The sequence below is a fragment of the Rattus norvegicus genome, chromosome 13, assembly GCF_021556685.1.
Source record: "Rattus norvegicus strain SHRSP/BbbUtx chromosome 13, alternate assembly SHRSP_T2T, whole genome shotgun sequence".
NCBI lineage: Eukaryota > Metazoa > Chordata > Mammalia > Rodentia > Muridae > Rattus > Rattus norvegicus.
Window position 1 is genome coordinate 80,941,441 of NC_141546.1, and position 27,186 is coordinate 80,968,626.

General features: G+C 46.7%; 1 protein-coding gene across 2 annotated transcripts in view; it reads right to left on the reverse strand.

Annotated features, from left to right (window-relative positions):
• Nucleotides 1-17,511: 17,511 nt before the first annotated feature.
• The window catches only part of Styxl2 (serine/threonine/tyrosine interacting like 2), a 29,147-nt gene continuing 19,472 nt past the window's right edge, over nucleotides 17,512-27,186 (reverse strand). For both annotated transcript variants that reach the window (NM_001191929.2, NM_001429955.1), the window contains 2 exon segments: nucleotides 17,512-20,752; nucleotides 26,786-27,003. In NM_001191929.2, the coding sequence (NP_001178858.1) occupies nucleotides 17,994-20,752; nucleotides 26,786-27,003 (2,977 nt within the window). In that variant the 3' untranslated portion in view covers nucleotides 17,512-17,993.

A 27,186-nucleotide genomic window follows, 5' to 3' on the forward strand; every position in this document is an offset into this window, starting at 1 on the left:
ACACACGATTCTCTCTTACACTCACATACACCTCTTTCTCTTTCTCTTTCTCTTCCTCTTCCTCTTTCTCTTTCTCTTCCTCTTCCTCTTCCTCTTCCTCTTTCTCTTTCTCTTTCTCTTTCTCTTTCTCTGCCTCTCTCTCTCTCTCTCTCTCTCTCTCTCTCTCTCTCTCTCTCTCTCTCTCACACACACACACACACACACCCACACACTCCAACGGAGTACAAAAGAAAAGACAAAAATGCTGGCAAACAAATAGCAGAGTCGAAGAAGACCTTCCTCATCAACAATCTACTTAAACACTCAGGAAATATTTCATTTAAAGACTGGGTTTGGTAGAATGGGTCTATCTACATACTGCTGTCTATAAGAGCCATTTTAGTTCCAGAAACAAAGTAAATTGAAGGTAAAAGAATTAAGTAGCAAAGAAAATAATGCACAAGTCCATGCAACCAGTAACCAATAAAGAGCCGGGGTGGGGTCAGGGGTGCTGGCGCATGCCTTTAGTCCCAGCGCCAAGGAGTCAAAACCAGCATTAATTCTCAGGACCCACATGATAAGTTGTCCACTGACCTCTACATGCGTGGTATAGTATGTGTGTGTCCTTCTTCCAAAATGAAGAAGTGAAAAATTTCACCTTGAGAGGCCGGATGATCTCTGTGAGAAGGCCAAACTGACTACATAGTGAGTTCTAGGCCACCCAGGGCTACAAAGGGAGACCATGTCCTAAATAAATAAATAAAGCAGGCATTTGATATTCAAACGAAATAGACTTCAGAATGGAACAGCTTACAGAGACAAAGGCCTTATACCAACAGAAGCTCCAACACAGCAGACTTTTATAATAATCATAAGCATTCACGCATAAGAATTCACCACCAAAATATATCATGCAAAACTAATGACCAGAGGGAAGATAAATAAGTCAACAGGGGCGCTAGGCAATACCGTAAATCAACACTTCCAGTTCACCCTGCCCAACTGTAGTTTATACAGGAGTTTCAATTGCGCATGGGACATTCTCCAGAATAGGCCATTTTTCAAGCCACAAATGAAGTAAAAATGTGTTATATACACACAGGGGAATACTCATTCAGGCCTTAAAAAATAAGGGGGGCTCGAGTCTGCTAAAACATGGATGAGCCAAGAGAATATTATTCTCAACAAGATAAATTACCCACGAAAAGGCAAATATTGCATGATTTCAGTTATATGAGATACTTATAGGGGTCAGATTTCTTTATTTATCGAGGGCTGGGACAGAACAAGTGGTCTCACATGTGCCAAGCAGGCTCATGACCCCTGGCCTACTGCCCTCACCACCATGTGAGCTGCTGTTCAGGTGGCACAGAAGGTCAGTCAATGTTAGAGGAGGAAAACTGTGACCTGGGAATTAAGAGTGATTAACTCGGAAATGCATTTAATAACACTGAACAGCATACGTACGTAAAAAGAGTTAAAAATTTCATAAAACAGGAAGATGTTGGGGTGTGGTAACATGTGCCTGTAGTCTCTGCATGTGTCACTTGGGAAGCCAAGACAGAAGGATTTCGAGTCTGAGGCCAGCATGTTTCACACCTTTGCTGACACCAAACCTTCAGAAACAACAAGATGAACACTCGAGGAGCCTTGCCCCTTTTCTCTGTGCTGCCTCTGAGGTGGCTGGCATCTCCTGGCTGGCATCATGGCTGCCCTCAGAACCAGGTGAAGCTCAGGATGCTCACCTGAAAAGTTCATCTGGCATCCTGAAGACGTCGATGTCAAAATTACATCTAACTGGCAGAAGCCTAGAGGACACCATCTTCCAGCCCCTGAGGGTGCCAAGCTTGCATGCAGTGAGTACACACAGGTAAAATACCCATGCACACAAAAGAAAAATAAGTAAGTCTTTTTGGCTGAGTCAGGATCTCTCTGTGTAGCTCTGAATGTCCTGGAATTCACTCTGTAGACCAGGCTTGCCTCAAACTCACAGAGACCTGCCTGCTGGACTAAAGGCATGCACCACCATGCCTGGCTCCAGTAGGTCTTTAAGATAGACATTTTAACAAGATGACCATCACAGATGTTTCACTTTCAATACTAAACAGAATAAAAGATCACTAAGTAAGTACAACACTTGAACAATACACATTTATGTGACCCAGTGCGATCCACAGAGTACTGCACCAAGAAAAACAGGATGCCCTTCTTCCGAATGGCTCAGAGCATATCTCATTTGATAGCCCACATGCTGGACTTTAAGATGATCACAATAAATGTAAAAGGATTAAAACCCTACCAACTGTGCTCTCTGACCATGAGATTTGAATGATATGGGAATAGGACAGAGCACAGCAAAGTTCTGTTTCCTAAGTACTCCATGGGTTAGCGAGGAGATAAGAAAAATTAGAAATTTTTCCTTGAGAGAAAAGAATGAAAACTAACACCTCAAAGTATAGGGGAACACGTCATGCTTGAGAGATTTGTAGGTACAAAGCCTTCTGCGGAGGAAGACTGACTTCAGAGACATAGCAGGGCCTATTACCTTAAGACACCAGAGGAAGGACCACTGGGCTGGCTCAGCAAAGCGCTTGCCCAGCAAGCCTGAGGCCCTGATCTTGAGCCCTGGAACCAAGGGAGGAAGGAGGAGAACACAGAGTCTACAGAGTTGTCCTCTGGCCCCAACACATGTGCTGTGCTGCATGCACTCACACGGACACATACATGAACTAATAATAACTTTTAAATTGTTAGACGAAAGAGCCTTTTAAAAAGAATCAGAAAAAAAGAACAAAGTAACAAGCAAAGAACAAGCAAAAATGGCAGGAAGAAAGTTATATGTATATATCCAACAGAATAATAAAAAAAAAAAAAACAAAAAAAGAAGATCAATTAAAAGGTTGATTCTCTGGCACCAATAACATGACAAATCTTTAGTCAGGGTGATCGAGGAAACAATGACTAGAAATTTGTTGCAGTATAATAAAAAAGAACATGACCAGTTCCCACGAGTCACCACTCCATGATGAGCCTCTGGTACTCTTGGACCTAAGCATTAGTTCTGGCACCATGGGACCATATAGAACTAACTTTAGTTTATCTCAGCAGTGACTGACTTCATGAGGCACCACGTGACACGTTAGCCTGGCTATCTTCTAGTCCCATCGGTCTCTCTGATCCCATTGCTAGTCACTCCAGCCAGCCCTGGCCAGCCAGGAACTCTGGTCCCAGCTGCTCGGTAATATCAAGGCTCAATAAACTGTAACCCAACAACCAAATTTATATGTTAAGTATTCATTGTACAATACACCCACACAATACACTTACAACCAATTGATAATGATATAAATTGCCCACCTAGACAGGATATAGTTTGCTCATCTAGACACACAAAATCCTGTACACATCCATCCCTTAAGAATAGTCATAACAACCTGTAAATGTGCACCATCCCACTTTTGTTCACTCTTGAATCTGACTAAATATTTAAAGAAGAATAAACACTCACCTGTCAGCCTGGTGTGGTGGTGCATGTCTTTGTTCTCGGTACTCAGGGGGCAGAGGCAGGCAGATCTCTGAGTTCCAAGTCAGTCTGGTCTCCAGAGTAAATTCCAGGACAGCCAGGGCTACACAGAGAAACCCTGTTTCAAAAAACAAATGAAATCAATCAAAACCAAAACAAACAAAACAACAACGACAAAACAAAACACAACCAAAAAAACCAAAAAGACAATCTAATCTTTCAGAAACACATTTTGGAAATAGGCAATGAAGGAACATCTGTACACTAAAAGGCTAGGACTATTCTAAATACCAAAAGCAGACAAAAACATCATGAGGAAGCATTGTAAAAATGCTAGGAATACAAATGAACTTCAAGTGTAATATAAATAATACATTTACATTATTTTGCATGGACATCATTTTGAGTGGCCAGGGTAGCTACCATGGGCACGATTAGATAGAGGAGATTGAAGTCACTGGGGTCTTAGTTTTAAATTTCTCCCAGAGCAGCAGACAGTGGCATGGGACAGGAAGGTTCGTCTCACTTAGATGGCATCAGAGCTGGCCCTGCCCCTCACCTGTGTAGCACTCAGGAGAGCTGGCCCTGCCCCTCACCTGTGTAGCACTCAGGAGAGCAGGCCCTGCATCTCACCTGTATAGCACTCAGGAGAGCAGGCCCTGCCCCTCACCTGTATAGCACTCAGGAGAGCAGGCCCTGCCCCTCACCTGTGTAGCACTCAGGAGAGCTGGCCCTGACCCTCATCTGTGTAGCACTCAGGAGAGCTGGCCCTGACCCTCACCTGTGTAGCACTCAGGAGAGCTGGCCCTGACCCTCACCTGTGTAGCACTCAGGAGAGCAGGCCCTGCATCTCACCTCGGCAACAGTAGAGCTGGTCCTGGATATGGAGGTTGCAGGTGAGCTGGCCCCAAGGACATAAGTGTGGGAGAGCTAGCCCTGTCTCTTGTCTTCTGGGCAGTGGTGTGGGAGAGATGCCTTTCTCCCCTCCTTTGTTCTTGCCATCTATGTATGGCAGGCAGGAGATCTGGCCCCAGGATCTTACCTGCTATAACACTCAGGAGAGTGGGCCTTGTACCTCTCCTGGGTAGCAGGGTAGAGCTGGCCCTGGTAGCGGGAGTTGCTGGTGAGCCAGCCCCGAGTGCATAAGATTGGAAGAGCTAACTCAGGCCCAGATTTAGAGCTTTGACTTGGCCCACTTCAACATCTACCCCATTGATGAACTGTTAGTATGCATGAAGAGGCTGGGTACTAAAGATCCAAAACTACAGGATCTCTAGAATAGAGGTTATCTAAGAGGAGTTCAGGGAGAGAGATTGCAAGGGTGGGGGGCAAGTGGAATTGGGGTTCATGGTGTGAAATTCATAAAAACTTAAAAAAAAAAGAATTCTTTCCTTGGAAAACAAGGTCTTTTCCCCTCACTAAAGTCTCAACAATAAACCTAGGTATAATGTCATCAAAGTCCATTCAATGGCGCCAATAAGTTTATTGGGTTTACTTACAAGAGTATAGGTGAGTGGCTATTTACAGAAGTGTGGGTGAGGTCCCCTCGTAAAATACTACACTGGATAGTCTGTAGTCAGTAGGGAATGATGGTTTTCCCACAGCTGTATACAGAGTGCTCCTTCCTCTATCAGAGAGAGAGAGAGAGAGAGAGAGAGAGAGAGAGAGAGACAGAGAGAGACAGAGAGAGACAGAGACAGAGAGAGACAGAGGCAGGGAGTCAGAAAGACAGAGAGACAGAGACAGAGAGAGAGACAGAGACTGTGTAGGCATGTGGTGCATATGTGGAGGCTAGATGACAACTCTTGGGAGTGTATGCCGGGCCAGGCCTTCTTTTCATTTCTGCTGCCCTGTTGCTTGCTCAGACTAGCTGGACTTTGAGCTTCCAGGTGATTCTCCTGTCTCCACCTCCGGTATTGCCATAGGAATGCCAGAGTTCAGTACTTCAATGCAGTTTCCAGGAATGGGTAGCAGTTTATCCACCGAGTCCCTCCAGATGTTTTAAAATTCAACTTCATTTTTGTATTTTTTCTGTCTGTTCATAATTACATCAATAAACCTATCTTCAGTGGTATAACGGCCCATGTTGCCCTCGTTCACATTTTTGTTATTCTTTTGACACTCTCTAATTGACATTCCAGTTCCTCCTTGAGTGTTGATTTTGTCTTTTTCAAAAGACTGGAGACCGTATGGATGTCTTACAGGAGCGCCTCCGGCCATGGTACGTTTATTCTCAGCGCATCTCTCAGACCCGGTTTTGCGCGAGCAGCTCCACTCTGAGATGACAGTGAAGGGTTGCAGCAGCCCACGATCCTGCCAATGTCCTGCACATGCAACCTCCTGGAATTAAAAAAGGGACTTAGTGATCACCCGAAATAAGTGCAGGTCTCTCTTCGATGCACCCTGAGCGGAGTAGCTCGCTGAGCTGCAGAATGTTCTTCAGGGCTCGGAGTTTATTCCATCTCACCTGAACTTCCTAAACCACCAAGTTCCAGCAATGCAATGAAGAAAGTTCATAGACGCAATGCCTACAAAAGTCATTCTCATTTAACATGAATATTCTCATGTAATAAGTATTAATAATGTTTGTGGCATGTACCAACAATTCCGAGGAAGTATATTTGATACAGCAAACCACAATGCACACTATCCAGCTAACTACCCTGTGCTTCTTGCGAGGGATCTCTGGGAGCAAGGAAGGCTCACTTGTCCCAGACGCAAGCATATTTATTTCAAGTGTCTTCCAAAACCCTCTGTCTTGGATCGTCCTCTGTAACTGCAAACGGAAAGGAAAACAGCAAACAGTCAAGGGTATTAAAAAACATGCCCTTACATGGACTGACCCAGGGCTCCAACTGCACATGTAGCAGAGAATAGCCTTGTTGGGGCACCAGTGGAAGGGAAAGCCCTTGGTCTTGCCAAGGTTGGACCCCCCAGTGCAGGGGAATATGGGGGAGGGCAATAAGGGGGATGTCTAGAGGGAATACCCATATGGGGAAGGGGAGGGAATGGGGGCTTATGGACAGAAAACCGGGAAGGGGAATAACCTTTGAAATGTAAGTAAAGAAATATATAATAAAACATTAAAAAAAGTAAACTATTGACACTTAAAAAATTTAGAATCTTGTTTAAACTGATTTCTTTGAATACATTAGTTAAATTGTGTGTGTTTGAATCAGCCATGAAGGTAAATCGAGGATATGTTTAGAGTCTGGTTTATAAAGAAATTACTTACTTTTACTAATTGGTTCTTATTGATAGGAATAGAAGGAAATTTTAAAAGAAGAGACATTTTCACTTTGCTGATAATTTCTAGAACCCTCATTAAACTAAAATTAAATGTGCTATATTCTATGTTGCAGAAGTGTTACATTTCTAAACAGTTGTGGCTGTTAGTTAGGGTGTGGTTGTAACAAAATGTAATTAATAGTAGATTAAAAATGTGAAATTGCAAAAAAACAAAACAAAACAAAACAAAAACATGCCTTTGAGAACAGTTATACAGTAAACCGTCTCCAACAGAGTTCACTATTGTCTATCTAATGGCATAAAAATGCCTGCAGTAGGAACAGAAGTCGGAAGCTCATCTGTGGAGAGAGCCCTCTGACCTGCCTGATAATCTATCATCAGTAACTCCAGTAGGGCAGGTTTGGCAGGCAGGGCTTCCCCGGTCGTTTCTGCTGTGTATCCATGTTGTGTTTGCTTGCTCAGTCCAGTTATGCAAGCGTTTGTTCTGGATGTTGAAAGAGCCTGATTTGATGGTGTTTTGCTCTCTATCTGCTGCTTCTAGCTATCCTCTCTTCGCTACTGATTCTTTAATTTTGCTTGCTACATACTTTCTGAACTCATTCATTCCAAGCTAAAAACATGGCCGTCATAGATCATTTTCCATACAACATAAGCTTAAAACAAAAAGCAGAAAATAACAAATGCTCACAGATCAAACACATCTTGAGGAAAAGGGAACTGAGAATACCCCAGACAAGATCGGGATGTCCCAGTGAGGGGACATAGATTCATACCATAGAGCATTCGATTAAAAAGCATATGCCCCAAGTTGGTTTATAGTCCTTGTTCTTGACTTGGAGAGCCTAGAGATAGTAGATACGATAAATTAGGTATAACAAAAAAGTCTATGGACTTCGAGACCCCATGACATTCCTGTAGCATGTTTGTAACTGGGAAACCACAGGGAATGGGTGGGGGGGACAGTGTTTGCTCTACATTCATGCAGAAATGTATTTTAAAGTCAGTGACGTCAATCTAGGCATGTGGCTTTGTGCAGGTCATTTGACTTTAGTGAACTCTCCTTCGTCTTTAAAGTGGGTGTATAGAGACAGGTCATAAGGCTGTGTGAAGTGCCTTCCTTTGCACGTGAACTCTCTAGTGGGTAACACTGTGTTTGGTCAAAGTGAGTTCAAAGCCAGCCTGGGATACATAAGACCCTGTTTCAGAACAAAATCATCTCTCTCTATGTATCTATCAGTCTATTGATCTATCTACTATCTATCTATCTATCATATCTATCTATCATATCTATCTATCTATTCATCTATGCAATAGACAAACATCAAGACAAATCTATCAAATAGACCCAATTTTAGAGCTATCTGTCTGAATTTTGGCTTTGTGCGAAATGCACATTTGTCCTGACCCCACTGTTATCCAATGGGCAGTTATTTTCTCAGTCCGAGGGACCCTGTGAGGATGAGTGATTTGCCTAATATCTCTGTCTGTCCTTACACACTCACATGGGCACACCCTGAAATCAATCTGGAAACAGAACCCAATTTCCCGGGAGCCTCAGCCCAGGAAAGCCGTGCTGAAACTCCCCTCCTCCAGCCCTCCGCCGTCCGCTGGCAGTCTGTGTAATAAACTGAGAGCTATAGAGACACCTGCACGGCGGAGCTTTAAAGGGGAAAGCTGTGTGAAAGACGCACAAATATTGTGACTCCCTGCAATGAAAGCATCTCCTGGGAGCCAGGAAGAGAACGCGGGTGGAAATCTTAACCTCTTTGAACATGCTATCCTTTAAGTAAAGCGCCTATTTAAGAACTGTCCCAGGAGACTACAGGCTTGTCATCTTCCCCACAATCCTTCGCAGTGCACTATTTATTAGCGAGACAGCTAACGTGCGAAATGCACGAAGGCCAACTCCAGCTCCGGCTTTGTTCGGGAACTGTCTCTTTTGAACGGCCAAGCTGCCAGCAGTCCTGCAGTTAGAGTCTAGATTTCTCTGTAATTGCAGTTTTAATCCCCCTCCCCCCACTCCCCAGGCTTAGATCCTTAAAAGGGCAAAATGGTACGGTACAGAAAGTGGTTTTAAAATTAGACATCTCTAATTGTAAAGTCCTAGGCTCTGGTCCTTGCTTTCTTACCGTGTGGCTCTGAGGACATTATTTTACCCTTTGTCGGTCTAAGTAGACCACTGTGACAAGATACCATAGGCTAGGTAATTGATAAAGACAGAAGAATGTTGCTCAGGGTACTGGAGGCTGAGATGTTTGAGGTGAAGGGAGAACAGATTCAGTGTTTGGTGAGGAGCATCTGGTTTTACGAACTGACATATCGTCTCAGCAGGTCCTCACAAGGTGGAGGAGGCAGGCAAGATCTTTCATAAGGACACTAAGCTCATTTCCACGACCCAATCATATGATAAAGACCCTCTGAATTCTTTTTACTGTAAAATTAGAGATGAGAATTTTTACTACATAACTTGGGAGACACACATAACACTCCCTCTAGATTCTTCCATCTGTAAAAAAAACGTGCTTTGTGGATTTTCCTAGTAGTCTCTAAGCTGAGTGGAACTTAGCTGAATGCTAGTCAATCGGCTTCCCAATGGGATTTCCAAAGGAAAAGCTGTGGAAGTGTGTGTGTGTGTGTGTGTGTGTGTGTGTGTGTGTGTGTGTGTGTATGTGTGTGTGTGTGTGTGTGTGTGTGTGTGTATGTCTTTCTATGCCCCTCTCTGGGGCCAAAGGGGCTGAGATCAGAAAGCTGTCTCCCCGGCGACAATGGACTCTCGTTTGAGGAGTGCAAGCCAAGCCCACTTAAGGCAGACTTCTCAGTGTTCAGCGAAGGGCAGTGAGTCACGCCTGCTGTCTGCTTTCTTGTCAGCTGCAGGGTACTCCGTGCTCTCTTGAGGAGTGTCTGGTTCTCCTTAGCAGTCCCTTGTAAATGAAATCACAGCAGGTTTATTGCAGCTGGCATGGGACAGGGTAGGGCCAGGACTAATTATTACTTTGGTGGCATCTGAAGCTTCTTTCCTAGCCCCCTCCCTCCATTTTCCCCCACTCTGAACCCAGCTCTGCCTTGAAAAGCACAGCCACTTGTCAAGACTGGGTTCCAGCAGAGTGTTAAAACCATCCCTGTGGCCTGGAGAGAGAAGCTATCAGTGTCTTCCATTGGGCAGCCAATAGGGATGAAGTAGGAGGCTCTTCTCCCGGGCAGTGGAATGAACTATTGACACCTCCATCCGAGAGCACAGACAGTATCATCCAACTCTGAGTGTCCCCGACGTCCTCATATGTCCCCGACATGCTCACATGCTGTGGGGCTATTTCTCCCATCCCCTTAACCATCATGTTTACTCCTGAGGTAGGAGGGATCTTGGAACTAAAGAGAGAAAGTTAGGCTCTTTGGATTCTAAATGTGTTGTATAATGAATTACAAGGCTAGGGATTCGTTCCGTGTTTTCAAAGCAGGGCTAATTTAAAAGCGTGCGACACAGCAAATGACATCCAGTGCACAATTGCCACGTGCCAGGCCTTGTCCCAAACACTTGTTGAAAGCTGCCTATCCTGGAGGCATGTGAACTCCGACATGCAATCAGGTTGTCTTGATTTCAGTTGGGATTTTGCGTTCCCATAGCACATCAGACTGAAGACGCACCGTCTCATCTCTGTAAGTCTCAAGGTTTCCATTGGTTTCTTCAGGGGAGCTGTCTTCCCTTGGTCTAGCTAACCCCTCCTCAGCTTCCAGGTTCCAGTTTAAATGACCCCCTCTTAGGTGTCATCCCTAAGTGTCTCATCTAAAGGGACCTTCCCTTCCCATTACCCATCATTTAACCCTGTTTATTTCCTTCCAATCACTTATAATCTTCATCCATTGGAAACATTTCTCAGGTGCTGGCCCTCTTGAGGCCAGGCTCGGTGTTAAACTGCAGGAGAGACAGCCCAGAGTCCAAGCTACCCTGATGGAGTTTACATCCTAGTGGGTCAGACGGACACATAGACAAGCCGATAATATCCTGAGTGTTCTAAAGTGCCATGTGTTTATTACATCTCTTCATGAAAGTGTTATCTATCTCCTAGAGGTGAAAATCACCCGGTCTTAATTTTACTGAATTCTCAGCACCCATTACACCATGTTTAACATAGCATATTTTTTTCAAAACTAAGGCAAAATACCCAAAGAGTAGGATTTGGAGAGTCAAGGAGATAATTGTGGAGATAATGTAGATAACCCATGCTAAACCTCAGTGTAGTGCCTGCAATGTGGTGAACACTGAACACAAGTGTTGGCTGTTTTTCAGTTAGATCACAAAGCTGTGCTCTTAACTCCTTTGCCACACTGCCTACAATACCAGATACAATAATAACCGATTGTTATTATAGAATTATATAAGACAATGTACAATTACTGAAGTCTACTGCATGCCATGAGCTGTCTGGGCACATGAAAAGAATCTTATTTAATTATAGTACCACAGTAATCCTGAAGGTTGCACATCTTTAAATACCGAATTCCTCTAATAAAATATAGACTGGGACGAGCATCGGAGATGAGTACAAACAAGCATTGTGCGAGGGGGGGAGACACAGGTAGCCCGGAGGCCAGAAGACAGAACTGGGAAGGCACTGCTGGATAAAACCCAGAGGAGGCAGGATGCTGGCAGAGTGATCGGTGAAGGACTGTGCGCTCAAGCGGAGGAAAAGCCCAAGAGTGAGCACTTCAGAGTGCTCTACTCACACGTGGCCAGGAGGCGAGGGACAGCAAGGGGGTCCTCAAATGACAAGGGAAGGGGTTTAACATTTATCCCATAGATAACAAAGAGTCATTGAAGGTTTTAAGCAGGGGAATAAAAGGTTCCCAAAGTGTGAGCTTTGTGGAGATTTATCTCGTCCTAAGACAGGTGATGGGGCTGGAATTGCTTAACACGCTGCTATAAGTGTCAAGCCCTAGGAAAGAAGAGACTTGTTTGCAGAGAGAGTGCTGATGGCAGAGGTTGGGGCAGGTACGTGGTGCAGTATTATCTGGCCCCAGGGAGGTGAAGGGAGGTGTCAAGCTTGACTGTGAGGTTCCAGGTTTTAGGATTTTGACATTTTCTAATGTGTTTAAAAAATGTCAAGTTCAGAATCAGATGGCTAATAGTTCCTTAACTCAGATTTTCTTTTAAATTCTCATAAGTGTCTTAAAACTTCTTTCTTAAGATTGTCTCTGTTGTCTATTATGTCAAGTAGCTTTTGATAGCGCAGTGTCCTGGTGAGACACCAGTGCAAGGGTGACATTCAGAGAATGTTAAGTTGGGAAAAACTGAACAGAATTGTTAGAGAAAGCCACTCTCTTAGTTTGCCTTCTATGACTGTGGTGAATACCATGACCAAAAGCAACGTGGGAAGAACAGGAGGTAACTGCCCTGCATGTCTTATCACTGCCCATCACTGAGGAATGCCAGGGAGATCAAGCAGGGAGGAAAGCTTGAGTTGGATCCAAAGTGGGACGTATACAGGCATGGTTGCCCATTGGCGTGACCCCAGGGCTTGTTCAGCTGACGTTCTTGTACAACCCCAGACCACTTACCCAGAGGTGGCGCTGCCCACACTGGGCTGGGCCCACTCACACCAACCACCAATCAAGAAAACGCCCCATAGTCTTGCCCACAGATCAGCCTGTTTACCTCTTCTCAGATGATCATGGCTGTGTCAAGTAGACAAAACCAACAAAATCATCCAGCATAGCACAGTTACTATCTTGGATGTCAGTATAGTTGAGGCAGGCTTGTGTGGGCTCTTTCTCTTTTCTCTTTTTCTCCCCCAATCCCTCCCCCCTCCCCCGTGTGTGTGTTTGTGTGTGATATGCATGTGTGTGTACAATTTGGGTGCAGTTGTACTTGTACATGTTTGTGTCAGTGGAGGTCATAGGTTGATGTGAGATGTCTTTCTCAATTGTTCTTCACCTTATTGATTGATTGATGATTGATCAACTGATTGATTGATTGATTGAGGCAGGGTCTTCCCCTGAATCTGGAATTCACTGATTCAACTAGACTGGTTGCCTAAGCAACTTATCCACACCCAGCACTGGGTTTAGAGGTGTGTGTCTCTGCACCCACCTTTTCATGTGGGCTCTGGAGACCTGAACTTGGGTCCTCATACCTGCATGGAGAGGACTTTACAAACTAAGACATCTTACTAGCTCTCAGATTTTGCCTTTAGGAATCTAATGATAGATTAAGGAATCCAAGGGGATCTGCTCCTGGCTGAAAGGGTGTGCCCACTTATTCTATGGGGTGGCTGAATGGGTGATAAAGTTGGAAGGTCTGACTCCTGCATCAGCTGGTCCCTATATACACCAGCTCATAGTTGTCACAAGTCACAAGGTCAGAGATGTCTGAAAGGTGACTGTTGGCCGGTGGGGGACCTGTGAAAATAAAATTGTGTTGTTAGTTATCCTCACAAGAACAAATGGCTAGATGGCATCATACTGAATTTGGTAGGTATTTAGGACCGTGGGATGATTTAAAACATAGATTTTTACAGGGAATCCATGAGAGTGGAGGGTGGTGTGTTTCTAGTTGGTTTCTGAAGCAGATGCTGGGCACCCTGCTGAGCACATGGGGCTGAGGAATAACTTGCCACGGGGAAAACAAAGTTGGCATTCCTTTAAAACAAACTTGAAGTCACAGCTTGGAAGAAGAGGTGATCCTAAGATCAAGCATATACTCGGGTTTAAGAGTCTTCTCACAGAGGATACTATGTAGCATGTTTGATGACTGACTGTGGCAAGACTTTGATATTACTTTTCATTGGTCAAAAATGTTTCCAAACCTAAAAGTTTCAGGGAATCCAGACCAATTCATATTCTCGATTATGGTGCTCTCCTTAATACTAGAGACAGGGTCTTCACAACACATTGTCAAGCTTGCCCTAACAAATGTAGGTCCCCTGTTCTGTTGCCTGTCTTGTTTGTTCTTCCAGAACCACACCCCCTCTTCTCTCCATCCTGGCCCAGGCTCCACGATGGTGCTCTGTGTGGACCATCTTCTGGACTTTGGTTGGATCTGACCCATGAGGACACGGAAAGCAGATTAGAGTAAGGAAGGGTCTTGTCAGACTGGATGTTTTAATTGTCCCTCCACCTAGCTCTTTCTCTCTCTAAATAGCTTCCTCTCCTGACTCACAGGTGCAGCCTTGTCCCTGGGTGCACAGGTGCCCTGTGGCTTCCACACCTTGCCTTCACCTTTGTAAATAGTCCCTATGAGATTTTCCTTTTGAATTGCCTATTTGGGTGTGGCTTTTTTTCCTGCCAGGCTGTTCCTGGGCCTCACCCCTTGTCTCTAGAGTCCCAGCTGTCAGGTTTTCATTTTACCTGTTGGGCTTCAGCTTGGGTAGAAAAAAGAAACCACGCCCCCCGCACACCCCCCCACTCCTATGCCACTTCAAAGTCCCGTGCAGGGGTCTACTCTTGTGAACAGTCTTTCCGTGCACAATTACCCCTTATCTTAGGAGCTTTCTCTTGATGTAGTCTGGGTTACTCGGGACGGACAAAAGCCACAGATTCAAAGCATCTCTTCTCCGATCTGTAAAACAAAGTCCTTGCTCTCTCTGAAAGTTGAGTCTGTGTAGCCAAAATTTTATTCCGAGTATTATTTCCTAACAGTGGGCTGATGTGTTCTGTGCCTGTGCTGCTTTCACTGAAGCCAGTCTACAACCGCAGATTCTATGGAGATGGACCCCTACTTTAACATGTTCCGTGTGTCATTCCTGTCCGTCCTGGCATGATGGTTTGTATTGTATAAGCTTGGCCCAGGGAGTGGCACCATTAGAAAGTGTGGCCCCGTTGGAGTAGGTGTGGCCTTGTTGGAGTAGGTGTGTCACAGTGGGTGTGGGCTTTAAGACCCTACTCCTAGCTGCCTGGGAGCCAGTCTTCTAGCAGCCTTCAGATGAAGATATAGAACTCTCAGCTCCTCCTGCACCAGGGCTGCCTGGATGCCACTATGTTCCCACCTTGATGATACTGGACTGAACCTCTGAACCTGTAAGCCAGCCCAATTAAATGTTGTGATTATAAGAGTTGCCTTATAAGGTCATGGTGTCGGTTCACAGCAGTAAAACCCTAAGACACCTGGCTCACTGTTTACTTCTCCATAGACAACTAGACCTTCCTGTTGGAGGTTACTAGCATGAACTAAAACAGGAGTTATTCATCTTGTTAGGGCACTGTCTTAGTGAAGAGACACCATGACCCTGGCAACTCTTATAGGCAAACATTTAACTGGGGCTGGCTTATGGTTTCAGAGGTTCAGTCCATTATCATCATGGCAGGAAACATGGCAGTGTGCAGCATGGCGCTGGAGAAAGGGCTGAGAGTTCTACATCTTGGTCCACAGGCAGCCAGAAGAGACTGTGTGTCTCGCTGAGTGTAACTTGAACATATGTGACCTCGGAGCCACTTCCGCAGCAACACACTTCCTCCAACAAGGCCACACCCCCTAATAGCGCCACTCCCTATGGAGCAAGCATTCAGACATGTGAGTCTATGGGGGCCATTCCTATTCAAGTCACCGCAGGTACCCCATCCATATTTATGAATTCTCCCAGACATTGGAACCAGCTTCTTCATTCTGTTTCTCAGCCCTGAGGTAGTGTCAGCTTCTTGTGGTTGCTGGTATCTGGTTATCTTCAGCTCCCTTAACCCTCACCCATGCCTATGAGAACGGTTTCTGCACCAGAAGAGTCAGTAACTTTTTGGTTCCTGGCTTGTTTGCCATCTCTTCGTGTTCGCCATCTGCTTCTTGTGGCGACTTCCACTAACATCTACCACTTAATTTTATTTAGGGACTAAAACATACTGTCACTGCCTATCAGCCTCAGTTAGAGCCTTACTTCACAGCTATTTCTTCAAGCTCATCATAAACCAAAAGTAATTTTCATTGATTTAATTTCTAAAAATGTATTCTGGACTCCAGGAATAAGCTGAATTCTCAGAATTTTGAGTACAGGACCCTTGCAGCTATGCCTGGAGTCACTTCAGGCAGAAGCACTTCCTTGGGGCTGGTCACCGATCTTTTGCTGGTGGACTGTTCTAATGAGCTGTGTTATTCTTCTTGTCCGCCATTACTGTCCCTGTAATCTAGGGCTCAACTGAAGGTGTATGGGTTGTCCTTTGGTCTGTTTATCTCCAGCTTACATTCAGGGCTGGAGAAAGATAGGCAGTTTAGAAATCAATACACCATAAATGTCTGCCTAACATTCATTTAGTAAGATAAGAATTGGGATTGACCAGGAATAGTTTTGATTTCAAAATGCATTGCCTATCTTGATGTGAGATCAATTTGTATATTTTGGAGAGAGATCAAGAAAGAGCGAGATGTAGAGAGGCATGCAAAATATCTGGCTCTTGGTGAAAAGGCAAAGGGCCTCACTCAGTGAAGCTCTCATTTCTCCTTTCAGATATTTGGAATTCAACAGTAGATACCCATCTCATTGTGCATACATCAGATGCCTTTCCGTATGAGTGAAGTAGGAGGAACACTGAACTCTCCCACGGATAGAATGTATAGCACATACAGTGCCAGCCCTCTTGCAGCGGGTAAATTAGACTAGCGTCTTCATGTATGATAGACACACTAAACCTCAGAAATTAGGGCCTGGATCCGACAGAGTGAAGGTAGGCAAAGGGGACAGGCAAATGGGTGAGGGACTGAGCATTTTTCTCCATGCTTCTTTCTCCGGTGGTCAGTGGAGGGAGATAAGCCATGGGCAAGAGTGTGGAGGCTGGCAAGTTTATTCAACTGCATCGGTGGCATTCTGTGCCCTTCTGGGCTTTCGTTGCTCAGGTCCCCCCCTCCCCTTCCTCCCTGCCTTGGAGCTGTCTTGTGTGTCTACTGAGATGTATGATGCTAAGCTAACACACAGGAGGGGTATGTAAGCGCCGTGCCCCATGAGGCTCAGCTTTGGACAAATGGATCACATGATTATTATTTATCATCGCTCTCATTGGAGGCTTCCTCTTTTTTCCTCTCATTAATCATTTCTTTCCCACTTTTGTTCTGGAGTTGGAATTGGTGATGGCTGCTTCCTCCGAGCCTTGCTTGGCTCCTCGAGGAAAGGCTCAAATATAATGATGTTTCCCTTCAGAAAACTGAACTTTAAGGACACGGCCCGTGGATGGCATCTGTTACAGATGCTTCCTCATCAAAGCAAAACCAGAGAGTGAAATGTGCCTTGAATGTTTTTGCTCAACATTAGTTCAGGGAGACACAAGTTCAAGTCCTGCAACTTCACTAACTCAGCTGTGTTTTAGAGACACAAGAACCTTGGGAAAAAGAGGGTAAACAATTCTCACCAACCCAACCCATACATGGTTCAAATAAGGATAAAATAGGTTGTCCATTGCATGATTAAGTGACTCTTCAGTACATTAAAAGCAAGAATGGCCACTGGCTCTCATTAACAAACCATATCCTTATCACTGTGACTGGAGCATCTTTCTGTCCCTTGTCCATGCTTATTTTAGTGCCATTCTAAGGGGACCCTCTCTACCTCATATGAGCAAATGTATCCTCTACTTCCTTAGTTTTTTCTGTTTCTCTCAAGGGTTTTCTAGAATGGCCCCTGACCGACTGTATCATATCCTAAACCTTTTGTCATTCTCTTTAGTAATGGGACAGCCATGATTGTTTAAAGACACGGCTTTCGTGGAATATAGCACATGGGTGTTATGTGCTATATTCCAACTGAGGTTCCTCTAACAGCCAGAGTTAGAAATGACCAGACTGAAGAAACATTTGACAGCATATCAATTTAATGTCGATCTGGAACATTGGAAAGAAGCCATCACAGCTGAGTATTAGCAGGGAGAGGCCAGAACTGCTATGGAATAGATCACCTGGGCCTCATAACAAAAGCTCAACAAAGAGAACCACAGTCTGCAAGTAAGGTCTTTCTCAGTGACTTTGTAGACTCACTTCTCCACTCTGTGACGGACACTACCAAATACAGAAGGGAAACACGAAAGCTTAGAGGGCCTGGGGTGACATTAAGTCAGCTGGTCCAGAATTTAGGCCTCACATGGATGGCTCTTCTCTCTTCTCCACCCTACTGTATGTCCAGGCCCTTTCTACTTGAATACTTGCCATTTTGCACTTCTGGAAGAGCCTGTCGCCTGCGCAAGCCTTGGCAGGTAACGGTAAGCTATCCCCAAGCCCCGTGTTCAGTAGAATGGCTTCTTGCCCTTCCCAATGTCTCCAAGGTGGGCCTCACTCAGTTCAGTCCTCTCTCCTTCTTTGCAGTTTGGTTCTGGTTTCTTCTTGCCGCTTTCTCCAAGCAGCAATGATGGCTTCATCATCCATTTCTTCTTCCTCTTGCCGGTTTGTGCTTCTCCGATACTGGGACTGACGCCCAGATGCAAACCTCCCTTCCTCTCGGTTTTCTGTCCTCTCCTTCTCTCCCTCCTCTTCAGACCTCATGAAGCTCTGGGTGAATTTCCTCTTGGCCCCAAACTCAGCGAAGTCTGATTTAGATGACTCTTCTACGTCTTCCCAATCCCTGGGCCTGGTCCAGTTTGGACGCCTTGGCTCGGGGGACTCTTCCCCATCGGACGGTTCAGGGGTTCGGCGGAAGAAATAGGGTTCTGGGCTCTCCTCTCGGGAGCTCGAGGTCTCGCTGAATGTGGACCTGGAGAACTTGTGCATCTCTCTGCCCTCCTTGGTGGTGGAAGAGGAGAACCGGGAGGTGTTTCGCACAGTGTTGCCATCGGTTTCGTGGAAGGAGGAGTCCTGTTCCTGTGACCTAGATTTGGAGAACTTGTAACTGCAGGATTTAGACTCTGTTTCCCGGAACAGGGAAGACCTGGAGTACCTCCCCCTGGAGCTTCCAGACCAATCACTTTGAGGAGGAGATTTTTCTTCCATCCTGAGGCCACTGAGCCATGTATTAATATTGCTACCTACCTCGTTGCCCATGCTGCGGCCATTTCTAAAGTGATCGGAGATGGCCAGAGAGGAGGAGGCATCTGTCTCAGGCTTCTGGGAATTACTGCGGGAGGAATACCGGAAGCTTCCAATGGCACTGTCTGTGTCCTCGTCTCTGTCACCCACGCTGATGTCCTCGTCGTCCTTGGCCTTCTTCTTCTTGAAGAGAGAGCTACGCTTGTTATCAGAGGCCAGCTTCTCCATTTTATATTCGGACATCTTCTCCTGCAGCTCCATCTGCATTTCTTTCTCCTTCCGGCCGAGCTCCTTCAGGTTCACGTTGTCAGCAAAGAGGCTGTAGATGGGCTTGCTGGTCCCTCTCACTTTGTTCTCACTGCCTTCAGCCCTGGAGGTCAGGGAGCTGGTGGAGGACAGCACAGATTGCACGTCGGAGCTGGGTCTCCCCTGGCTCTGAGGCGGTAGGCAGCCACTCAGGGAGGTGCTGAGCACCGAGAGTTGGTCATCCCCAAGGCAGCTGGCTGCTGGAGCTGCCCTCATGCTTGCAACAGAGGGGGCGCGGGACAACGTGAGCATTTCGTTTTGCTTTTGGGCAAGGGTTTCATTGACGACACTGGCGATCCAGTTCTGGATACTGGCAATGGAAATGGTGTCTCCCGGACCCACTGGCAGGTTAGGCAGGGGTGTGGTGGGCATGTTACTTGCAGGCTGAGACAGGTGAGAATGCTGGCTCTGGGCGCTGAGTACTGACGCTGTGTCCCCATCCACACTGACAGAGGGGGCTGCAGACCAGAATGCAGACAGGGGGATGCTCCTGCTGGCAGTTGAGCTGTCTCCCTCCCAGCTTCCCATGGACCGGCTCTCCTCCAGCGTCTGCCTGCTTCTCTCCAGTAACTCTAGTCTCCGTTGTCTCTTCTTAGCTAAGGCTGTGTCCTCTCCTTTGCTCATCTCAACCACCTCCTCCTTGTTCTCATTGCCCACCTTCTTCTGGTGTTTCAGCTTCCAGGCCTGGTAGGCTGTCAGGTTGACATCAGAAAGGTTCTTCTCTCCTGTTGCCTCTTCCGTACCATCCTCACTGCCCGCGTCTACCACCTCTGAGTCTTTCTTGTGAAATCCAAATTGGATTCTCTTAACCTTCCACCTTTCCAGGGCAGTGAGCTTGTCCTTGTTCCTACTGCAGAAGTTGTAGAAGGAGCTGGCCTCGGACAATACACTCTCCTCATCGTCCTCTCGGACCCTGCTCCCTGCCTCTGAATCGGCATCCAGCTCCTCCCTCTTGCTCTTGGAGCGATACTTCCGGGCAGCCTCCTTCTCGATCTCCACCAGCCTCTCGTTCCACATGTCCCAGGTGCTCTCCGTGGACTCGGAGTCAGAGCGGTGTCTGTCGTGGCGGCTTTGGCTGGTCCTCTTCAGTTGCTGCTTCAGGACCCGGATGTCATGGCTGCTCACGCTCTCAGAGGCGCTGCTCTCGCTTAGGGTGTGTCTGCGCCTTCTGCTGGTGTAGGAGTTCTCTTCCTCCTCGTCTTCCTCCCGATTCCACTGCTTGTGCCCTTTGGCTTGGTACCTCTCATTTCGGCTCTGCCACTCCTGGATTATCCTCTCCACAGCCCCATCCTCACAGTCGTCCCCGTCTTGCTCGGAGGACGCAGAACAGCTACCCTTTCTACCCTGAGAAGCCTCAGCCTTGGGGAAGCCCTGCCCCTTCCTCCACTCCTCATACAGCCTCTCTTCCTCCTCTTCATCAATGAGGGTGACTGGCTGGGAGACCTGGCTGGCCTTCCCCAAGGAGGAGCCACTCAGGTGGCTGGTGGCATCATCTTCTTCTTCCACCATCAAGGAATTTACTCTAGCACCCAGTGTGCTCCCGGCATCCTCCTCAGGCTCCTCTTCATCATCCTCTTCTTCCCTCTCCTCCATCAGTTTCTCGTTGAGCTCCCGCAGCTGTTTGAGGAAGCCGTCGTTGGGGTAGATAGCCCGCTTTCGGCGGACAGTCATCAAGGCTTCCAGGATGGCCATGTTGTGGAAGATCATCAGGTAGGCGACCACCAGCACTGCTGACCTGCTGATACCCATCTCACTGCTGACCAGGACTTTCCCTAAAAACAAAGTGAACACATGAGACAATGATATGATTTCTGGGACTCCTTGTGGTCTTTTTCTAGCGTGCTGTCTCGATGTGTTGAACTTGGCGCCTCCGCGTTTGCTTTGACTCTATGCATCCATGCTCAAGTCACACAAGGACTTGCCCCAGGGACATCAGAGAGAGAGAGAGAGAGAATGAGAGGGGAAGGGAGGGAGATTGAGAAAAAGAGGAAGAGAGAGAGAGAGAGAGAGAGAGAGAGAGAGAGAGAGAGAGAGAGAGAGAGAGAGCTGACCCCACTGAGCACAAAGCTGAAACGTTCCCTTTACAGCATCCTGCAAGCCACATCTGCCATCCAGGCACTGCAGGATGCTGGCAGCAATGGGAACTCATTGGCTCACAGATCCACAGACTCCTTCCACCGGGGCCCATCTAATTTTTTTGGAGAGTTCTTACATATATTAGGGTGAAGTATAGCCCACTGCCTCCAGCACTTCTATGCTGATATTCTGGGATCAACAACAAACACATTTGTATGAAACAGGCCCTTTGTACAAAGGCCCTTACAAACATCACTGCCGACTGTATTTGTTTTGTTTTGCTTTTTGTTCCAGCTAATCCGAGTCTTTTAAGCATTTCCCTCCTGACTATAGTCACTCTCTTCCAAACGTTAAATCAAACCACAGAACTGTTAGTTCGTTAGTTTATTTTAATGTGGAATTGTTTCCAGGATGGGACAAGGTATTTCCAGTTTAGACAACTCACCCAGAGTAGGTTCCCTCGTCACTTGTCCTGGACACCTAGCCTTCGCTCGTGCCATCTGTACTAACCGTTTTTTTACTCATAGAATGAAATACCTGAGGCAGGTTACTTTATGAAGAAAGTAAGGGTTTTTTTGTTTTTGTCTTTTGTTTTTTTTTGTTTTTTGTTTTTTTGTTTGTTTTGTTTTGCTTATGATTTTGAAGGTGCATCATCTGGAGGTTGCATCTAATAACAGCCTTTCTGCTGGTGGAGTCCTATACAATATCGTTGGAGGGTAAAAGACAACAAGTATGTGAAGTGTGTGTGTGTGCGTGCATGTGTGTGTGTGTGTGTGTGTGTGTGTGTGTGTGTGTGTCTGCCTCTTAAAAAGTTCCCAGGATTAAGTCATGAGGCTTCCACCCTAATGACCTTACCCAAACCTCATCCTCTACTAAGGGCTGCATCCCTAGTGTTGGACAAGTTTCCACCCTCTTACTATCTAAAACAATGACTTTCTTCCACCAACAATTCCAATAATTTTCAGGTCAGGAAGCCCTGGAAGGGGGCACTCAAGCCGTCTAAACCACAGCATGCTTGCAGTGTGGACGACAGATCAAACGATGATCTTAAATTCTTCTATACCAACTGAAATCTATAAAACTCTAATAAAAAAAAAATCCACCTGCTGCCAAGTCGTGTCCCTCCTCTTGAGGTGTGTTTTTAAGCTTAAGGATAACCTCACAAATCCCTGCAGATACTTTTGGTCTACGTTGGTTGGTTCTTCCAGCCCACGGACGCTTCTGGAAGTCTCAGCTGTACCATTCAGCAGGCATGTTGTCCCCTGGCCTCCCCTTCTGCTTTGCATCTTTCATAAATGTGACAGACACTCTGTCAGTACCTTCATTCTAATGGCTGTTTAAGATGCAGCCCGAGACCCCTGGAGACCTTCCTCCTGGCTGCCATCAATCTATTTGCCAACAGCCTTTGGAGATGTTTGCTAAATCGGCAGGAGTCCCACTGATAATATGAGCAGGGGAATGATTCTTGTATTATTATATTTTTGCGATGGTAAGGCCATGCGCGTCTCTGTCGCAGAGGTCGGAGACTGAAACCTGAAAGGACCCAGGCCCCAGTGAGGCTGCTCTTGCCAGGAGTGGGCAGCCACTAGAGGGAGGTAAGTGAGCGGAGCCAAAATAATAAAGGCCTCTGTGTCCCATTCCAGCCCCTCCTACCACACCTGGGCCTCACCAAGGACCTTTTTCTTAACCTTCTGGCCAGCTCCCAACCTCCCGCTGTTAGGATCAAGATCCTGCACTTGTCCTTTGACAGACTGGCTCACTTTCAGGACAGTACTGCTACTCTCAGTCATAAGGGCGCCGAGAGCTGCTTAGACAAGAGTACAGCAGAATGCAGGTCTGGAATGGGGCAAATCTTCCTTCGCTGTGTTCTTTGCTCCTGGGATTCCTCTGCAGAGCCCCAGGGAAGCAGCCTGAAGGACAAGGAGAGGCTGAGTGGGGTGGGCCTGAGGGTTTCCACTCACTTCATCCAAGCAAGAACAGGATCTTTCTCTTTTCTCTGTTCCGTGCAGGGCCCAGGCAAAGGAGCACTCACTGGACAGAGCTTGGCTGGCATTAGGGAGGACCTGGGTTTGATCCGCAGCACCAGGGAAGAGGCACTGAGTACAACTCCAGTGGGCACCCGCCAAAGTGAAGAAAAACTGTATTATTAAAGCAAGGCAAGAAGATAGGGTAAATTTATGGGGACATGGGATTGTGTCAAGTCTCTCACCAGCGGGGAAAAAAGAGTTCCAGCACTATGTGTCAGTGCTGCAAACATTGCCCACATAATGATAACATTCACTTCATATATGGGCATTTTGTTAAAACAGCAATGACATAGGATTAAGGCCTGGATGTATATGACCTGGGACAGGCGTCATTCCTCTCCCAGACATTTTTTTGGGGATCTCAAATGAGCCTGTTAGCTTTGTTTATAGTGGAGACACTTAACTTCCTACGTCCCCAGGGACCTAGGGCTTTACCTTATCAACAGCAATCGTATGTCCAGTGCCCCTCAGGAACCACCCTGCGGTCTCGTTTAAGCTCACAGCCCTTTAAAGATAATAGCTTTGGAGTCCTACCAGAACGGTGTGTGTGGCTACTGTAAAGGAGCCCACGGGCACTCTGTCGGAGCAGCCCATGCCCGTGCTCCTGGGGGTGCCTCGCTTTCTTCTTAAGCTCCTCTCTTTCTATCAATCCCTGTTTTGAAATGTGTTAAAAATGTCTTTTAATAAACACCAAGCCTGCCTCATACTGGCTCATCCTGAAATTCTTTTGTGTCAAGGATCTGGTGGGATCTCAGCGGAGGTCCCCAAAAGATGAAGGGAGCACCTCAGGCTGATGTGGGTAATGTGCCTCTGTCCCCGCCACTACTGACAGGATGAAAACTTTCTATCAATAAAACGGCTCCAGGAAGATGGCCAACGTACACAGTCATCACTTTGTTTAGCAACTGGGATGATCGGTGGGTGGAGGGCCCGTCTGGAGAAGGGCCCTGTTTCAAAGATTAAAGAGTGCTACTGGAGGCAGTGCTGGGCTTGAGCAAGGCTGTGCCTACACATTACCACCCCTCAGGCTGCTTTTTTCCCTTGATGTTGTGTGCTGGTACTGTGTCCTCTAGACCCTTAATTGTCTCCCTTTCTTCAGGACATACCTCTCCACACCCCAAGGAAAGAGTGCTCACCCGGAGGCCATTCGACTGGCTGCTGCTGATAGCACTCGAGGTAGAGTACCAGTCTGCCAGATAAACTCTCCAGGGTTTGGAAACAGGATGAAACAGATGACAGCTTAGCGAATAGCAGCCTTCTTATCTGACACAGAGGGAGGAAGAAGCCAGGAGCCCCGTGATTGTCTGGTGTTTCCTCAGGCCATGCTGGAGTCCTGTCTTTAAATTCTTTCTTGTGTTTCTTGGTAGCATGGCTCCCTTTAGCGTATGGTTTCCTGAGGACTTGGAGCTAGTGTCACACTTGCTCGCAAAATCTATGCCCCCTGCCCCTGACTGTGTGTACCGTGTTTATTATTTTTTTGAGACAGGATCTTGGTAGGTAATGGCACCTGGGCTGATACTTGTCGTATAGCTAAGGTTGGCTTGGAAGTCACAGTAATCCTTCCCCTCCCCTTCATCCTCCCACGTGCTCGAACTACACACATTTGCCATTTCTTTAAGGTAAGAGAATTTTATTATCACACAGAGGGGAAGGACAGGACCTGTCATGAAGTCTCCCCTTCCCATGTGAAATGGAAACAGTGCCCCCCCCCCATCATGGGACCACTGTGATGGAAACTGGTGCTCCTTCCACCAGTGCCTCCTAGAGTAAAGGGAAGGAGGTCTTTGGGGGAGCCAGTGCAGTCGTTCTGGAGACTGCAGAAGGTGAAGGCTCAATCCAGAACAGGGAGAGGAGAGGCCCCGGCAAGGTGGGGGTTTAGCCTGTGTGTCTCGACCCCTTTGGGGTTGCATATCAGATGTTTACATTACGATTCACAACAGCAGTAAGATTATAGCTATGAAGTAGCTACAAAATGATTTCATGGTTGGGGGTCACCATGACATAGGGAACTGTACTAAAAGGTCGTAGCATTAGGAATGCTGAGATCTACTAACCTGAGGGAATTTGCACTGGTGCATGAGTTCTAGAGCCTGGGTGGGTGTCCTCCATAAGTTGACCTCCTGTTCCATCACAGCATCTCCTTCCTTCACAGGCCTGCTCTAGCTTCGAACCTAACTTCTGCCAAAGCCTCCTGCCTACTGTGGAATTCATGCTCTCCTTTATGATGGCATCCACAGACCACGCCCTGCTTCCAGCCCTTTCTGTCAGGAGGCTGGCCCCTGGTTGCAGGCTGCAAAGGAGCGAAGAATCCTTGCCACAGACATTGACACATGTATCCCACATGGATTAAAAAAAAAAAAAAGGCCTGCATTTTAAAAAGTAAGTCAGGTGTGTAGCTCATGGGTGTAATCCTGGCATGTAAGAGGCTGAGGCAGGAGGATTGCCTCAAGTTGAAGGCCAACCTGAGTTACACAATGAGTTATAATAGAGACCAGGCTACAGAGTAAGATGTCGTCGCTCTAAAACAAAAAGATTTTTTAAAAGAGCATCAAAAGAAAAACAACCTCTTTGTGTATGTGTGTGTAATAAAGTTTACACACATCCATATATTCTGTGCATGTGGCTATTTTCCATTAGAAGCTCCCAGTCCCGGTCATGGGTGGTGGCAGACTATGCCCTTTCCTGGAATCACTAACAATATTATTCTTATGATGATGGCAGTAATTTTTAAAACATTTGTCATGGGGCAGGCAATATGTTACATAAACTTGTTTCTAAGTTTTTATCCCTCGAGGCAACATTAGCATTTGTTATACGTAAGGACGATACGCTTCCCGGGGCAAGGAGAATAGTCTGAGGACAAAGCTAGTTCCTCGTGGATTCTAGGACGGGCCTCTGGACAGCAAAGCCTGCACACTTCCTGCTGTGGTTCCTGAAGGGGCACAAACCTGTCATGGAGAAGTGTAAAGAACCCTGGGCACTCCCACAGACTCTGGTCTAATCCCACAATGACTCACACAGCAGCCAGGGCCCTGCTTCACTCCTTCCTACTTGACCATTCTCTAAGGCAGAGGAATGACTTGTAGGCCATCAGTCACCTCAGCATCCTGTCATCCTCATGGGCACTCTGGCTCCCCCACTGACTGTCCCTGACACTTGGCCCTCAGGTGCTATGCTAATTCAGCCCAGTCTTTTGATTCCTGAACACATCAAACTTGGGGGTTTTGTACTAGCTATTCCCTTAGCCAAGAGTAAGTCTCTATTTTCCTGTCTAGCTCCTCTTCCCCACAGAGCTTACATGTCTGGTTCATAGTCTGGTCTTCCCCAGTACCCCCAGGGAGGGAGCCTGCCACTCCAGTGAGTCACTCTAGTTACTTTCTGCCTTGCACCATGGCTCCCTTTCCTCCCCTTCTTCCTTCCTTCTTTCCCTCTCCCCTACCTCCCTCCTTCCTTCTTTAATTTCCCCTCCCCTCATTGCCTAGTGCAATGTCTATTGTGCCTCAGGACAGTGGGAGAACAGGACTCACCGCATGGCCACATGTTTGGCCCTTAATAGTCGCCCACAGGATGAATGACCACTCTTTCCCTTCTCCCAGAAAGCCACCACATGAAGACAGACAGCCCCCAGGCAATCAGGAAGTTTTTATAACATTCCCCCACTGCGAGATTCCTCACAGCCTGGAACCTGCAGGACCCACTCACCTCTATAGGTCAGCAGGGCTTCATCAAGAAACTCAGCTGCCTTCCGGAAATGCTGGGAGATGTCCACCTCTGGGAAATCATCCACTTCCACCCCCAGGTACTGGATCTCCAGGCCAGTGTAGAATTCGGGACCAGTGTAAACGCCAGTGCCATGGGCAGCGTTCAGGATGTGGGTGATTCCCAGCCTTTTCAGTCGCCCCTTGTTCACAGCCACACTCCTGGAACAAGAAGCAGGGCGTGGTCGCCAGAGTCAGAACTAGAAAGATATATCACCAGTGTGAGGGGAGCACATAGCTGGGCTAGTGCTCCGTCCTGTGCCCCTTGTGGTCTGGGGCTCACTGTTAACACCTGTAATAAACAAGGGAGCAATGCTTTGGGCTACAGCAAGGTAGAAAAAAGAT